At 40.6% G+C, this 16,800-nt stretch overlaps 1 protein-coding gene across 1 annotated transcript in view; it reads left to right on the top strand.

The window, feature by feature from the left end:
* Window positions 1–2,782: 2,782 nt before the first annotated feature.
* The window catches only part of EXPH5 (exophilin 5), a 63,747-nt gene continuing 49,729 nt past the window's right edge, over window positions 2,783–16,800 (top strand). The window contains exon 1 of the mRNA XM_083362640.1: window positions 2,783–2,975. Coding sequence (XP_083218766.1) covers window positions 2,857–2,975 — 119 coding nt within the window. The 5' untranslated portion in view covers window positions 2,783–2,856. The remainder of the gene's footprint in view (window positions 2,976–16,800) is intronic.

Here is a 16,800-nt window from a genome sequence, read left to right as displayed (position 1 = left end):
TCCACCTCTAACGATGGGGGGTGAGGTGTTACCCCCCATTGATAGGGCTCGCAACCTGGGCGTCCTCCTGGACTCACGGCTCAATTTTGAAGACCACATAGGAGCCGTGACCAGGGGGGCTTTTGCACAGGTTCGCCTGGTGCGCCAGTTGCATCCCTATCTGGACCGAGACGCCCTACGCACAGTTACTCATGCGCTCGTGACCTCCCGTTTGGACTACTGTAACGCTCTCTACATGGGGCTGCCCTTGAAGACCACTCGGAGGCTTCAACTGGTGCAGAATGCGGCCACGCGAGTTGTAATGGGGGTCTCCCGATACTCCCATGTAACACCTCTACTCCGCGAGCTGCATTGGCTTCCGGTTGCCCTCCGGGTGAAATTCAAGGTGCTGGTTATTACCTATAAAGCCCTACATGGCCTGGGTCCGGGCTATTTGAGGGAACACCTGCTGCCGGCATCAAACGCCCTTCGCCCAGTGCACTCCCACAGGGAGGGTCTGCTCAGGGTTCCGCCGGTAAGAGACTGCCGGCGGGTGACACCCAGGGATAGGGCCTTCTCAGTGGGAGCGCCTGCCCTCTGGAACCAGCTGCCGGTGGAGCTGAGAACTGCCCCCGACCTCCGATCATTCCGCCGGGGCCTGAAGACCTGGCTCTTTGAGCTCTCGGGCCCAGGCTGAGGAGAAATTTTTAATTGGGGTTTTAAGTGTACAGGGTCAATTTAATATTTTTTAATTTGGTTTTTAACTTTTGTATGGTGGATTTTTTAATTCCCTGTAAACCGCCCTGAGTCCTCAGGGAAAGGGCGGTATATAAATGTAACTAAATAAATAAATAAATGTAACTAAATAAATAACAGGGCAGCGGTTGTTTGGGAAAGATTTGGGCATTCCATCAAGAGCTTTCTTATCTTTTCTATTTTTAGTATACAACCAAGGAATACTGCATGTTTGCATTTGTTCTATAGTGTAACTTTTCCTGTAATTTAATTAATTGATTTAATTAAACTTGTCTTGCATGTTATCTTGTAATTATCACAGTTATCTCCCAGAGCAATTAATTTAAATAGGAACAGACTGGATTCTACATTCTTCAACAACTCTGAGCTAATTGCTATGAGGTTATCACAATTTTTTGCTTTTCTTACGAATAATTTTTCTGTACTGTGCTTTTTTTTGTTTAGTATTTTAAACTAGTTTTTTTCCATCATTAACATTTTGGTAACTTTCACTATAGTTTAAATCCCTCCATTTACAGCACTATATCAAATATGAAAGCCTAAGAATAAAAGTAGATGGCTCATTCATTGACATATTTCTGCACCTGCTTTAATAACATTAAACTATGTGTGGTGCTAATTATCCCATCAGATTTTTCATCCAGATGTTGATGTCATTTAAAAAAATATTACAGGCAGAAACTAATCCATACAATCTTCAAATTTAGACATACAAATGTGAAGAGTATATGATGTAGGTTGTGTTCTGTAAAAGTCTGCAGTACTTTATGTCTGGAAAAATGTATTGGAAAAAATACTTTTAAAAAAAGATTCCAGTGTAAAATAATTGTTTAGAACATGAATAGGAGATTTTTTTTCTTAATCAGCCACTGCTTGGAAGAAACAGGCAAAAAAATCTGCATCTTTTTCTGGGACAAAATAAACATTAACTGCATACTAGCTGAGGAATTGTGAAAATTGAAGTCCACGTATTTGAAAGTAGCCAAGTTTGAAAAATACTGTTTTAGACTCATTTTGCAGGCAAGATTAGGGTACTTTTAAAGTGCCAATATCAAAATGAAAACCTGTAACTTTCTAGCCTTCACCCTCTGACTATTGCTACCAAAGCTTTTGACCTTTGCCTTCATTACTAGCTAATCTTTAGCTGCATTTTTGCCTAGACTTTGCTTCCCAGATTCAGCTCTAGATGCATCATTGCATGTGAACCTACTCAATTATCCTCTGCCTCATCAACCATTATTTGAACAGGTGCCCGCACTTCTCCTTGTCCATCTTCTTTAGTGGTGGACTAAACCCATATGATAATTTGCTTATTTTTTTTAATAAAGCAGGAGTGGCTGGATTCACACAGGTTAAGCTAGCTCTCCTTAATCTGTGTGTTGTATGTGTAGTTCTTAACTCTCAGAAATCCCCCCTCCCCAACTTCATGGTTATTACTGAGAGTTCTGAGAGTTGATGCATCCTTGTTGGGATGGCTATGCTAAGCCCACGACACAAACTTTTACAAGTCAGATACAAATATGCCAAATACAAATTCAGGGTATTCTGACTTGTAATTTCTACCATAGCTATTTGACTTTTGCCAAAGTCTCTTTGAATGTTAAAAATAACAGCGCCTCTCAAACTTGTGCCACTAGCTGAAGTTGCATTCACTCCTTTCGCGTATCTTTACACTGCGTTATCTCTCACAGCTTTACAAATGCGTCGGCCGGAGCCAAAGCAAACATTTCTGTCCCGGAGCCTTTAAAAAAACAAATATTTGAGAAGGACTAACTCCGAGCCACCTTGAGAAAGGGAGATCCCGCCCCTCTCCGAGTTAGCGATTGGCGCGTTCCGACTTTCGGACTCAAGCGCTCTTGCTGGGATTAGTCAAACGAAGTGTCAATCACTCAGGTGTCTCTTGGGCAGGTAGGGGCTAGGCGCTTTGACTACCGGTTTTAGTTCGCCCTGTCCCGGCTCACGAGAAAGAGCGAGCGAACTATTGCCGCCCCGTCGCCTCCTTAGTCGCTTGTTGGATCCGAAGCTGCGCTTTCCAGGCAGGGCGCGCCGGGTGATCCCGGTGACGTTGCGCGAGAGTCAAAGGTGAACAGCCGGGCTGACCTCCAGAGCGCCAAATCCAGAATGAGTCGGTCATCCCGCGGCATAGATCTGAGTTTCTTAAATGGCGAGGAAGCCCGGCAGATCCTCAAGGTGTTGGAGCGGGACTCGCAACTCAAAAAAGCCGAAAAAGAAAGGCTGAGGTAGGAGATCCTCTCTTGGCGGGTCTTTTTGCAGTTCTGCACGACTGATTTTTTTTAAAAATCCCATTTATATCCCGCCCTTCTGCGAAGACTCAGGGCGGCTTACAATCTAAAGCACAAATCAATGTGCTTAGCAATAGCCTTCATTCTATGTATATGCCTGCTTATTAGGGCTTTCACACACACCCCCAAGCGGCATTATTACAAAGTTAGCTTATTGCCCCCAACAATCTGGGTCCTCATTTTACCTACCTCAGAAGGATGGAAGGCTGAGTCAACCTTGAGCCTGGTGGGATGCGAACCTGCACTAATTGCAGGCAGCTGGTGTTACTTAAGGAGGCATTAGCCCACTGCTCCACCAAGGCTCATTGAGTGAAGCAGTCATTATGTAGAGATGTTATATGTCTGTTTTGCTCTGTTTTTTTGTCTGTTTTTTGTGTAGGTCCATTGCAAGAAGAAAGTATAGGTAGTCCTGAACTTACAACCATAACTGGGCCCAGAATTTTGGTCATTTTTTTTAATCCCATTTATATCCCGCCCTTCTCTGAAGACTCAGGGCGGCTTACAATCTAAGCACAACAAATGTGCTTAGCAATAGCCTTCATTCTATGTATATGCCTGCTTATTAGGGCTTTCAGCCCCCCCCCCATGCGGCATTATTACAAAGTCAGCTTATTGCCCCCAACAATCTGGGTCCTCATTTTACCTACCTCGGAAGGATGGAAGGCTGAGTCAACCTTGAGCCTGGTGGGATGCGAACCTGCACTAATTGCAGGCAGCTGGTGTTACTTAAGGAGGCATTAGCCCACTGCTCCACCAAGGCTTGTGATGCCTGTAAGTGGAGGTGCTTTGAGAACCTCTTTGCAACCTGTTGCTTTCCCCCAATGTAGAAAGCTTAAATCCTACCCATCTGGAGGTCAACACATTGGAAGAAGGAGCCCTTCCCAAGAGGCACGGGCAAAAAAGAGATGCTATCTAAATCTTTACAGTCCTTTTATGATGTGGGTAACGGCGCTTTGGATCTCGCCTTGGTCCCTGAGCTTTGGAACATTAGTTCATCTGGTTTTTATTCCTGAGCCCGGAGTGCTTTTTCACATCTGCAGGTTGCTTCACTCCAGTCTGACTGGGCGTACATTTAGTTCCCGGATCTCTTCGCCGGCATACATTTCCTTTACAAGAAAGGCAAAATTGTTGAGTTAAAAAAAGAAATCTGTTGGTCTTGAGGCAATACAGGCAGATTTCAACTGCTTGGTAAACTGACAGTAGAGGTGAGAAGGAAAAGTAGAGCAGCAGAGAAGTGAGGACAGGAGCAGGTACTCTGACATATTCTGAGGTGCTCACTTTCTACAATAGTTCCAAAACTTGAATTCAAACTATTTCCAGTCCACAACTCTTGTAGATTCCTGGTTGATTCATATGAAGTTATATCTGTTTTTCTTAGATTTTTTAAAAGAAATTTTTTTTTTGATTGGGCTGCTTTTTTTCTCTTCAGCACACGGGATAAAGCAGGGGTCTTCAAACTTGGCCCTTTTATGACTTGTGGACTTCAACTCCCAGAATTCCTCAGCCAGTGTGCCAGTGTGCCTCGCTGAGGAATTCTGGGAGTTGAAGTCCACAAGTCATAAAAGGGCCAAGTTTGAAGACCCCTGGGATGAAGGGAAGGCATTGACTACACCCTGGTTCATCTCCCATGTTTTTTTTTATACATCTTGAAAATTTCAACAGAGTGCTTCAATAAATTTATTTGAAATAAACTCAGCTGGGTTTTGTGCTGGATTTAAAAAAAATAGGATTTTGTTTTAAATTACCTTTTACTACTTATTTATACTCTTATGACTAGCCTTCAGACATTGAAAGGAAGTAATTTCCTTTGTGACAGAGCCTTAAGCTTTGTTCCCAAGGAAAGGTCTGTTCTGATGTTCCCATTGCTGGAGAAATTGTAAGCATCACCGCCTCATTTCATTATGAGCCAGCTGTATGCATATATAAGCATTATGAACCATCCTAAGCATCAGCATCAAAAGTCAAATTTGGGTCAGCTGAATGGAATCATAAAACTGTTTTATTGAAATTGTGTCATAGAAATCATCATAGGTGAGGCTTTTCATGTAATTATTTTTATCAGGATTCTCGGCTGTGATAGGTCATATGTTGAAGACTACCTATATATACTTGGAAGTTCAAAGATTTGAGCCTGAGTTTTGCGACATTAATTTTCAGAATCTTTTCTTTGTCTCTATTATCTGTTCATTTGCATGTTAAAAGTGTCATCTTCATTTAAAGGGTGCATAACATTAATTTTCAATACCATGTAGAGCAGGGGTGTCAAACTGCCGGCCCGCGAGCCAGACACGTCACAAAACCGCGCCCACCTCATTGCCGGCAATGGGAAAAAGCTCCGATACATCGCGCGATGTCATGTGACTTCGCGAGTTTAACACCCCTGATGTAGAGAGCCTGAATGAAACAAATTATAAATCTTATAAACAGTGCTTTACATATGACCAATACAGAATTAATATATATTATTATTAATAATAATACCTCCAAATCACAAGACATTGGCTTTATTCTTATTCTTCCCCTCTGCAGTTTGAATATAAAGTATAAAAGACTAAAAAGAGATTTTTGTAGACATCCCAGCCTTTGAACTACCCAAGGAACTGAAACAGCAAAGTTTTGCTGTCGGGCAAGCTTCCTCGCCAGCCGTCTTTCTTTCCTCTTGCTTCACCTCTTTTTAACCTCACACCCCACCTTCTGTAAGGGAAGGCAAAAGGCTCGCTCACCCTCTCGTGAGAGAGGGCCTCCATGTTTATGTGTCTCCCACCGCCACCATCGGCTCCCACACCACATGGTCTGAACCAGCCAATCAAGCCACGCTCTGGCTGTGGTGCTCCAGTGCCTGATGGCTCCTCCTAGGGCATTTTCAAAAACAAACAAGGATAGGAAGGGAAACAATAGGAAAAGAATGCAATTCTGGAAAATCCATCAAAAAAAGGTACCAGAACTCGTTCTGGTGCATTCTATGACAAAAAAATCCCTGCTTATAAATAAATATATAAATAAACTTAGTATTGGCTCCTAACAAGATAAAATGAAGCTTTTCTCTGAATATACACTGCTTTGTTTCTGGACTTCATTTCATTTTTTAAATTTATTTATTTATTTTATTTATTTTTGGGACTTATATGCCGCCCTATCTCCCGAAGGACTCAGGGCGGCTAACAACAATAAAAACAACAATACAAGTCCCCATATAAGTCCCAAAAATAAATAAATAAATAAATAAATAAATAAATAAATAAATAAATAAATACAAAAGTTAAAAAAGAATTAAACAAACAGCCCCAAAATAAATTAGCTCAACAATTAAAAATTAAAACAATTTTAAAACCCGTCGTCAATTTCTCCCAAACTCCGAAATCTTTCTGTAGCTTGCTTGGATAACAAAAAGTGAGTTCAGTAGCGTTATTAGCAGCCAGAATGGGATTGCTTTGTCTTAGGTCAGTGATTCTTATTTAGCTAAATGCCATCTTGTCCTAAATCTCGTGTACTACATGAGCTATCCCAACTTAAACATTAGATATTTCCATTTGTTTTTATACATATGTCAGCTCCTCATAGTCTTTCTTAGTCATAGACATAACTATGTGTTATGTCCAGATAGTTTTTCTGAGTGCTGTGGAAGTATTGTTCTCCCTTTTCCAGTGTAGCATCTTCCAAACATGTTAAAGCTGCATCTCTGAGAATTCAGGTATGTTGTTTGGAATTTAGGAAATTGTCATCCCAATATATTTGGCTGGCTAGGGAATTCTGGGAGTTGAAGTCCACAGGTCTTAAAATTACCAAGTTTGGACACCCCTGGCATAGACTGTTCTTGGAGCCTGTGTTGGACTTACCCAGCTAAAGAACATAAATACTATGGGAATTCATCATGGATCTTATTGATTTTGCATCCTCATTTTTAATAATACTCCTTTTAAATATCTATCATAGGGTATCTAACAGGTTGCAAAGTACTGTACTTGTTGAGGAGTCTTCCTGATGGCATTGACCCACTGAGATTTTCTTAGGAGGATAAAAGTGTGCCAGGTGTTTTGTGGAGGAGGGGCAAGGATGATTTTATAAATTAATTTTGCAGGTATTAATATTGCTATTACCTCTTCCTTTTTCAGCATTCCAAGTTATGTACATGGAAATTTAGACAAATGGGATTAAGACAGATCAACAAATATTGACAACTTTTACCTTTCTTCCTTAGGAAGTGGTGTTATTTATGAAAAAACCCTTCTGCTTATGGATTGTAGAATTTAAAATAAAATCTGGGTGCTACTTCAAAATTCTTAACCCATAAAAATTCACTGTTTTTCTAAAAAAAATTCATTTCCACAGACTAATTTAGGTGACGGTAAAATATTGATTTGTTTTTAACAGTTGTGTAACTGCAGTTTACTGGAAAATATCAACATGTACATCTTCTATTAACTTCTATCTCTGTTCAACAGTCTAAAGACGTTGCAAAACCATTGATCTGTCCACCTTGTATGTTATAATAAACTTGGTCCATAGAATAGATCAGGGGTGTCAAACTCAATTTCATTGAGGGCCGCATCAGCATTGCGGTTGCCCTCAGGGGGCTGGGTGGGTGTGGCCTACTGGGTGGGCATGGCTAAAGTGCCTATGGCCTACTGGGTGGGCATGGCCAACTCTATATCGTTCGCATCAAGGGTGCCTATGGGGGCCTGGGCAGGAATGGGACAGATCTGAGGGTCTCTGGCAGGAGGAGGGTCTCTGGGCCAGGGCCAAGGCAGTGGGGGCTGTTCCCTCACTGTTTCCAAGATGGCTTCGCAGGCCGCATGAAACCACTTCGCGGGCTGGATCTGGCCCCCAGGCCTTGTGTTTGACATGTCTGGAATAGATTCTCAAATCTGCTGCCTCCAGATTTGCTGGATTTTAAGCCCCACAATTCTTAGGTAGCATGGCAGCGAAAAACTTTGAATGATCAACATGGCACGAAAATAACAGATTAAAACTAGCTTTGATTAGGCAAGTATTTACTAGTGCTGATTGAGTTCACATGTTTGAATACACATGATTTGAATATGCCCTTATTTAACTTGGTAATATCTATCATTGAAACAAAGGGAGTGTTCGAAAGCATTTAATTCACAAACCTCAACATTTCTCCTTATCCTTAAGGCTTATGGCTTAGCCTGGAATTTAATTACCAGCAATATCCCAAGGCAAATGGAAATTGGCCCTTTTTGTGTACCACTGTACCTGGATTTCTCCCCACTAGCATAAAAAAACAAGTTGCACAAACAAAAATGCTGCTATGCCACTCCTCTTCCAATTTGAGTGAAAAGGCTCATTTGTATAATAACTGATATGGGTCTATGGAGATTCTTAGTCATCTAGGTTATGGTTGTCTCAGAGGTACTTTTTCAAAAGGCCACTGGACTTTCTTTGGTTTTCCTTGAAGAAGAGTTTCGCTTCTCATCCAGGAAGGTTCATCAGTTCTGGCAGGGTAGGGGGAGGGAATGGAAGGATCCTAAATGTTAAGGACCAGATGACTGCAAAGAAATATGACCCTTCCACCACCCCCATCATGTCAGAACTGATCCTTCCTTTCCCCTTCCCAACCCACCATTCTACCGGAATCAATGAAGCTTCTTGGATGAGAAGCAAAACTTCTTCAAGGAAAAACACTGATATGTGTTTACTCAAAAGTACTTTAATGGCACTTATCCCCTATAGTAAGCAAGTATAACAAAGATTGTTGTTGTTGTTGTTAGCTGCGAAGTTGTGTCCGACCCATCGCGACCCTATGGACAACGTTCCTCCAGGCCTTCCTGTCCTCTACCATCTTCTGGAGTCCATTTAAGCTCACGCCTACTGCTTCAGTGACTCCATCCAGCCACCTCATTCTCTTTTGTCCCTTTCTTCTATTGCCCTCAATCTTTCCCAGCATTAGGCTCTTCTCCAGTGAGTCCTTCCTTCTCTTTAGGTGGCCAAAGTATTTGAGTTTTAGCTTCAGGATCTGGCCTTCTAAAGAGCAGTCAGGGTTGATCTCCTCTAGGACTGACCGGTTTGATCGCCTTGCAGTCCAAGGGACTCGCAGGAGTCTTCTCCAGCACCACAGTTCAAAGGCCTCAATTCTTTGGCGCTCAAAGATACACATCCTAAAGCCCAATTAAAATTATAACTTACAGGCTGCCTTGCGTAATGTTGTTTGTAGGCCAAATTCATCTGGAAGATACCAGATTGGAAGATTACAATAGAGACAATAAGTTGCCTAACTAGACTACACGTACGATAGAAATTAAGCAGTGTTGTCGTGTGTACAGATAATGATATGAAGAACATTGACTTTTATCTCTAATCACAAGCATGTATATATTCAAATTATACCAGCTTTTTCAAAAAGCTCTAGGCTTAATGAGACTAGTTGTTAACCGCAGTAATGAAATTAATTCAGTCTTCAGTTGAGCAGATATTGTTATGTACCAACTAGTCTATGGGAGTATGGTATTAGAAGGGTGTTTTCAGGCTATTTGTTTTTATTTAAAGTTTTGTATAAAGGTGGAGTTCCTCTACTTGATATTCAAGCTGATTATAACTTCTCTGAGCCAATGGCAGAAACAGATGATGTACATTTGTGACAATTGTTTCACATTGCAGTTTATTTTGCAATGAACATTTCTAAAGTACTATTAATTTCCCTCCCTGATGAATCAGTTTGCCATGTGCCTAGACCACATTCATTTTGTGAGGAATAAAAATTCAACTTGAAGGGTGTTGGAAAACAAAACAAGTTTTATTAAAAGTTTTGCAAAAGATGGTGTGCCCTTCTATATGCAAATAAAAGGCCACACTGAATGAATTTCAGCATTGACTTTTATATCCTATCCCATGCATCATACCACATCCAACTGAAACCCAGTTGAAAGGTTTGAATTGGTCACATGCTTTCCGACCGCCTAGCAACCATTACAATTACCAAACCCTCCAATTATTAGCTCAAAAGCCCCTTTTGTTCCTGTCTTATCTCCCCTGCCTTTTCTGTGGCATGATTTGTAACATCCTGCTAAGTAAGGTTATAGCCTTACCTACAAGGTGAACTGTTACCCAAACTGGATAATTGCAATTATAAAATATTTATCTCTTCCCCTGTTTATAAGAGTGTCTTCTTTTCATCTAGAACAGACATGTCAAACTTACGACATCATGTGACATTGCACAACGTATCGGGACAGTTTTGCCATTGCCAGCAATGGGGTGGGCGTGGCTTCCAGATGACACGTCCGGCCTGCAGGCCGGCAGTTTGACACCCATGATCTAGAAGCTATGTGTGTAACAGAATTCATGCTTCGGTTAAACATGGCTGCACTTTGGTGCATAGTTATACTTTAAAATACTAACTCTAGACAGTTTTTTATAAAGAATAAACCTTATATAAATTGAATAATATGTTATTCATAAGCTATATGCTATTCTACAATAGTGTGCACTATTCTAAAAGTATGTTTTAAGTCAGTGTATATAGTTTCTCTCTATTCCTCCAGTTTACTTCATCTCCTTTCTTAAAAATACCTTAGCTAAGTGCCTCTGTATGCCTATTCCTGTAACAGAAATGAAAAATTATAACATGTACATTTCTTGTGTACCTTACAATTTAAACCAGGTTAAAGAGCTGTATTGTAACCTAATTTCTGGATTAGGTTCATGCCCAAATGAAACTTTACAGGGAGTCTTTAATTTTTGACCCTAATTAAATTAGGAATTAAGGTTGCAAATTGTGTTGGTTGTTAAGCGGGTCATCATGTGACCAATTTGTTTTTATTAATTTTTGTTGTGGCGATCATTAAGCAAATCACTATGGTTATTAAGCAAATCAGCTGTTGTTAAGCTAACCCTGCAGTCATTAGGCAAATGCCATGGTCATTAAGTGAGCTCATTGTAATAAACGTTTTTGGGTGGAAAGCTGAGGTAAATGCTAGTTTCTGGGGGGGGGAGTAAATCGTGGTCATGTAACTGTAGGCCATAAATGCAGGCTGGTAGCCAAGCACCCAAGATGCAATTATGGGAAAAGGGAGAGGTTTCCAAGCTGAGCCATGCTAGATCAGGAATTCTGGGAGTTGAAGTCCATGAGTCATAAAAGAGCCAAGGTTGCCTACCCCTGACCTAACCTAAAGTGCTTTCTGAATTGGAACAAAATATAAGTTCAGGATAACCTTTCTTTCTGGCCTCCAAACACAGAGGCTCCCTCCATTTGGGCCATCTCTGCATTGTTCTTTTCATCTGCTCCTGGGATGCACAGAAGAGTAAAACAAGAATTATTGATGGAGGAAAGCAAGGTTTACACTGAGCCCCAAAACATTTTGTGTAGTTGTAGCTTTTTGCCCTCATGATGGCAATACTTAGAAGCTGATCTCGGCTACCTTTGAAAAAAAAATCAAGGATGGGCCTGTTTAGTATTTAGACCACTAAGAAATCACAAGGCTTTAGATTAAATAAAAAAAATATTCTGGAAATAGCAGCAAATTATTTTGTCATTAATATTTTATTGATTCAGTGCACATCAGAAATCATTGCAATTTTTCCTTTTATTTAAACATAAATAAGATGAGATGCGTTTCTTTTGAGAAAATAGATTATTTGAAAATCAAACGGCACTTACCTAAGATATTTGTCTTTGCTAGACTCTTTTCTACTCTCCTACCCACCCTCTTTTCCTTGTGATGTGGCAGTAAAGCAGAGAAGTGGAGACTTGATTTGTATGTGCCTGATCAAGCACAATTTGTTTATCTGTTTGATTTCTGGCAAAGTAAAGCTTTGTGCTTCTAGTAAACTTTGCTTTTTATGCATGTAGTTATTTCTGCAATCCTCAATTTCCACTAATTACATTAGTGCAAAATGTCTTTTGAGCTGGTAGGCTCAGAAGCCATCTAGGGCAGAAAGACATGTTCCTTGGCCCCCATCTTCTTTTTTTAGTAGTCTTTGAACCCTACCCCCATCAGTGTCAGGAAACCTTCCCCCAAACTGCTCTGGAATCAAAATGTCTCAATTAATCAATGCTGCCTAGAATCCATTTTGTGATGCCAAACATCATTTTCTTTCTTATCTCTGTTCACGTTCACAGGCTCCGTTCTTCTCCTTGCCAAAACAATAACTCTGCTTTCTTGGAAGAAAGTTTCTGTCTGACAGGAAAGTGTATTGCCTCTTCAGCTCCCAGCTTGTGTTAACTTACATGATGGGTAGAGGAGCAGCCTTTAGCTACTGAATCGTGTCACACTCAGTGCCATATACAGTAACTACCCAGAAAACAGTCAAGGTTTATCTATGTCAGGGGTCTTCAAACTTGGCCCTTTTATGACTTGTGGACTTCAACTCCCAGAATTCCTCAGCCAGGCACATTGGCTGAGGAATTCTGGGAGTTGAAGTCCACAAGTCATAAAAGGGCCAAGTTTGAAGACCCCTGATCTATGTGGTCAATAGGAGTTGCACTCAATTCAAATAGTAATTAGTTTTACCTGACTGATACTTAGCCACTTGCTCTCTTTTCATTAATATAGGTTAAGAGGAGGCAGAAGTGGGAAAGAGTAGGAAATCACAAGTTTAGCCTGTCTAAAAGATTAAGGTTAATTCAAAGTCAAGTGTCTTTGAATGCCTTAACCTCTATATCACGGGTGTCAAACTTGTCACATCACATGACGTGTCACGACATATCACAACTTTTTTTGCATTGCCGGAGCTGGGGTGGGCGCAGGCTCCGCATGATGCAACCAGCCCGCAGGCCGGCAGTTTGACACCCCTGCTCTATGTGTTTGGAATTCTGGTTTATAACCACAGATAACTAGTTTGGGAAATAGTAAACTGAAAAAGGAACTGGATGGCCAAAAGAATGGATGTTAGAAAAGAGGAAGCAATAGCAGATATTTAGTGAAAAGATAACTGACTTTTAATTAGTTTTCAATTGTAAAATGGTGTGTCAGATGTTACTAATTTTGTAAGTGCTTACAAAAATTACAGTAATTAGGAACACACTGGAAAATCATTTCTCTCACACACAGTGCACAATGTTTCTTATCGATCTGGACAGCTAAGAAAGATGTAGACAGAATCTAAAAATTACTTTGAAATGTTATTCTTAAAGAAGTGTGTGCATAACATCGCAGTCGGTGTTGGCAGGGGGACAGAGATCGACCTCGAGGCCTCTCGTTTGTGGAGTTCCTCAGGGGTCGGTCCTCTCGCCTCTCCTGTTTAACATCTATATGAAGCCTCTAGGTGAGATCATTCGTGGCTTTGGAGTTGGGTATCATCAGTATGCTGATGATACCCAGCTTTTCATTTTGACCCCAAACCACCGCAGTGATGCCCTCGACGTGATGTCCCGCTGCCTGGAGGCGGTCTGGATCTGGATGGGGAGGAACAGGCTTCAGCTCAACCCTGACAAGACGGAGTGGCTGTACGTGCCAGCATCTCAGGAAACTCAGATCATTCAATCTCTCACTATGAGGGGTGAGTTATTACCTCCCGTAGATAGGGCTCACAACTTAGGAGTTCTCCTAGATTCACAGCTTTCTTTAGAAGATCATATATTAACTGTGACTAGAGGGGCCTTCGCCCAGTTGTGCCTGGTGCGCCAGTTACGGCCCTATCTAGACCGTGATGTCTTGCGTACAGTCACTCATGCGCTTGTGACCTCTCGGTTAGACTACTGCAACGCTCTCTACATGGGGCTGCCCTTGAGGACCACTCGAAGGCTCCAACTGGTGCAGAATGCAGCCGTGCCAGTTGTGTTGGGGGTCTCCCGATACTCCCATATTACACCTCTGCTCCGTGAGCTGCATTGGCTTCCAGTTGCCTTCCGGGTGAGATTCAAGGTACTTGTTATGACCTAGAAAGCCCTACATGGCATGGGTCCGGAGTACCTTAGGGAGCACCTGCGACCAGCATCAACTTCCCTCCGCCCAGTGCGATCCCACAGAGAGGGCCTCCTCAGGGTGCCGCCGTTCTGAGAATGCCGTCTGGTGACCCCCCCCCAGGGGGAGGGCGTTCTCTGTGGGTGCGCCTGACCTGTGGAACCGTTTACCGGTTGAGCTCCGGATGGCTCCCGACCTTCGCTCCTTCCGACACGACCTAAAAACCTATTTGTTTGAACAAGCCGGCCTGGTCTGATGGGTTTTGTTTTAATTATTGTTTTAATGTAATTTATTTTCTGCATTTGGGCACTAGGGTTTAATTTGTTTTTAATTTCTGTATTTTGGGTATTTTGGTATTTATGTCCCTGTTCACCACCCTGAGTCCTTCGGGGGAAGGGCGGTATACAAATAAAATAAAATAAAATAAAATAAAATAAAATAAAATAAAATAAAATAAAATAAATAAAAATAACTAGACAAGGAAGGAACTAAAATTATTATGGAGCTGTACATAATTGCTTTCTTACATAATCAGAATTAAAATGTATCAAGTGCAAAGAAAATACTGCTAGAAGAGGATAAAACTAATGGAATGCAATTATTATCTTTCTTAAATCTGTTGTGTTAACGTTATTTAATGATTTCATAAAGACAGCTGAAATATTCTATAAATGTTCAACTATGATATTTTATCTATGAGAATGTTTAATCTCTTATAATAAATTTCTGTTTCATTAGAAAGCTGAATAGTAGAGAATAAAGAACTTGTTATAACAATAACTTTCTTTTTTTCTCAGTTACACCATTTCAATAAACAAGCATTAGAAAACAAATTGTATTTACGGATTCCAAAGTATTGTTAGTCCAATTTGATCTGAATCCTCAGATCATGCAATCGATGCTTCTTGTTTACCAATGGCTGTATAATACATATTAATTCTCTACCCTCTGAATTTTATTATAAGTCCCAACTGGATGATTATCTTCCTGGGTCTTATTGTTAGAGAAGACATTTTAACAGTAACTTAAGCACTTTCTCTTTGTGCTTTAGCTCTTCATTATTCTCATGATGTACCTGTCCATATGTACTCTATCTTACTGTAGTATACTGGTATTTCTCTGAATACAGGTAGTCCTTTACTTACCACTGATTGCTTAGTGATCATTCAGAGTTACAACAAACTCCCTCAAAAGGTACTTATGATCCGATTTTAAGGTTCTGACAGGTGCCTCCAGCAGTCACATGACCACATTTTGGGGCTTAGCAACTGGTCCACATTTATGACCAATTGCAGCATCCCACAGTCACATGTTGTAAATGTTGATTTACAACATTTTTGCTGAAAACTGATTTTTACTTTTGGTTTCTGGCAAAAATGCCCCATAGCAAACAATGGGTTCGCTTAACAACCGCTGCATTCATTTTATAATTGCTGCAAAAGAGGTCATAAGATCATGTTGCTCACATGGAAGATGTGTTTTACAACTATCATGACTTACCCTAATTGCCAGGCTCAATTATGGTCATAAGTCGGAGGCTACCTAGGGTGGATTATAGAGGAGAATTGTTTATAAGATATAGACAATTGAACAACTGTAAGTGATGAGAGAAAAGTGGATTCATTTTATGGAGACTACTGATTATCGTAAGAAATAGACTGATTCTATGTAAAGATCAGTCTAAATGCTCAGGCCAGCATCAACACCACCATTGGTATTAGCGTCCCCACTCTCATAAACTGACTTTTGAGTTCTCCTTCTCTATCAGAAAAAAAAATTCTCTTAAAGTCCTTTCTGCAGTTTAAAAAAAAAAAAGACAAGAGGCATAGATGTTCAAACAATATGCTGTACACAAAACAGAGAAGCCCATTTTATTCAAGACTATTGTGCAGAATCAGCCAGAATGCTTATGGTGGACAATTTCCTATGAACCCAAGAAATTTGGAAATTTGAGTAAATCATGATTAAAAATTATATGCAGTTAGTCATGGCTAAGAATATAACATGAACATAGCTATTACATCAAATATTTTAATATTTTCCCTCCATGTGCACCATAAGGTCAGTTCAGATAGGAAGTGCATATTCTTCTCCTTAAAGATGGTACGTGGCAATCTGTTGGGCTTCCCAAAGCAGTGGCCACGAGTTTAATGATGGTTCAAGGGTTTGGAAAGCCCTTGAAATGAAAGTGATCCTCTGCTTATTTATGTAGCTAATTCAGTAGTTGCTTTTTCAGGACCAAGTTGATCAATATCTCTCTCCCAAAAGAAGGAAAGCTGAGATCTCCTTTTTCTTCTTGTTGCACTTTTTGCTTCCTCACTTGCAAAAGATTGTAGAAGAACTAACAAGAAAGATGTTGGATATTAGAGCCAGAAGGTCCAAGACTGATGTAGTGGTTCCTGAACTACAGAAAGCCCTTGGTGCTCTCTGAGCTTAATTGTTATAAATATTTTATTGCTCAAACTAAGTACCACCTACTAGCCCTGATGAGCTTACCTAGTTTGGGTAATGAAACGTTTGCAAGTAAACAATCAAGCTCAGAGAGCACCAAGGACCCCTCATTCCAATCCTGAGTTACACATATTCTCCTTTATTAGAGAAAGTCTTTCTGATAGTAACTCTGGCCCTGCACAGATAAACTGGAGAATCAGTTGCACCATACAATCTATGTGTAGTGACAGAGTTCTCAACTCCCTGAAACCATTTTCTGTAGATCTCATTTTTGAGAGGAGAAGATAAGAGCTACCATTTTCCATCAAAGTAATTATCTGTCTATACAGCCATTATGCACATTAGCACAGTCAAGAAATAGGTACGGTAAAATGTGTAATAATTACATTCGAGAGGGATTGTTATTTTTTCTAAAGCTAGAATGAGAAGGAAGGTCAATTAAAAACATT

Source organism: Vipera ursinii, assembly GCF_947247035.1.
Source record: "Vipera ursinii genome assembly, chromosome: 4".
NCBI classification, from domain to species: domain Eukaryota; kingdom Metazoa; phylum Chordata; class Lepidosauria; order Squamata; family Viperidae; genus Vipera; species Vipera ursinii.
Note: the sequence above shows the minus strand (reverse complement) of the source record. Positions and strands in the feature narration are given on the sequence as shown.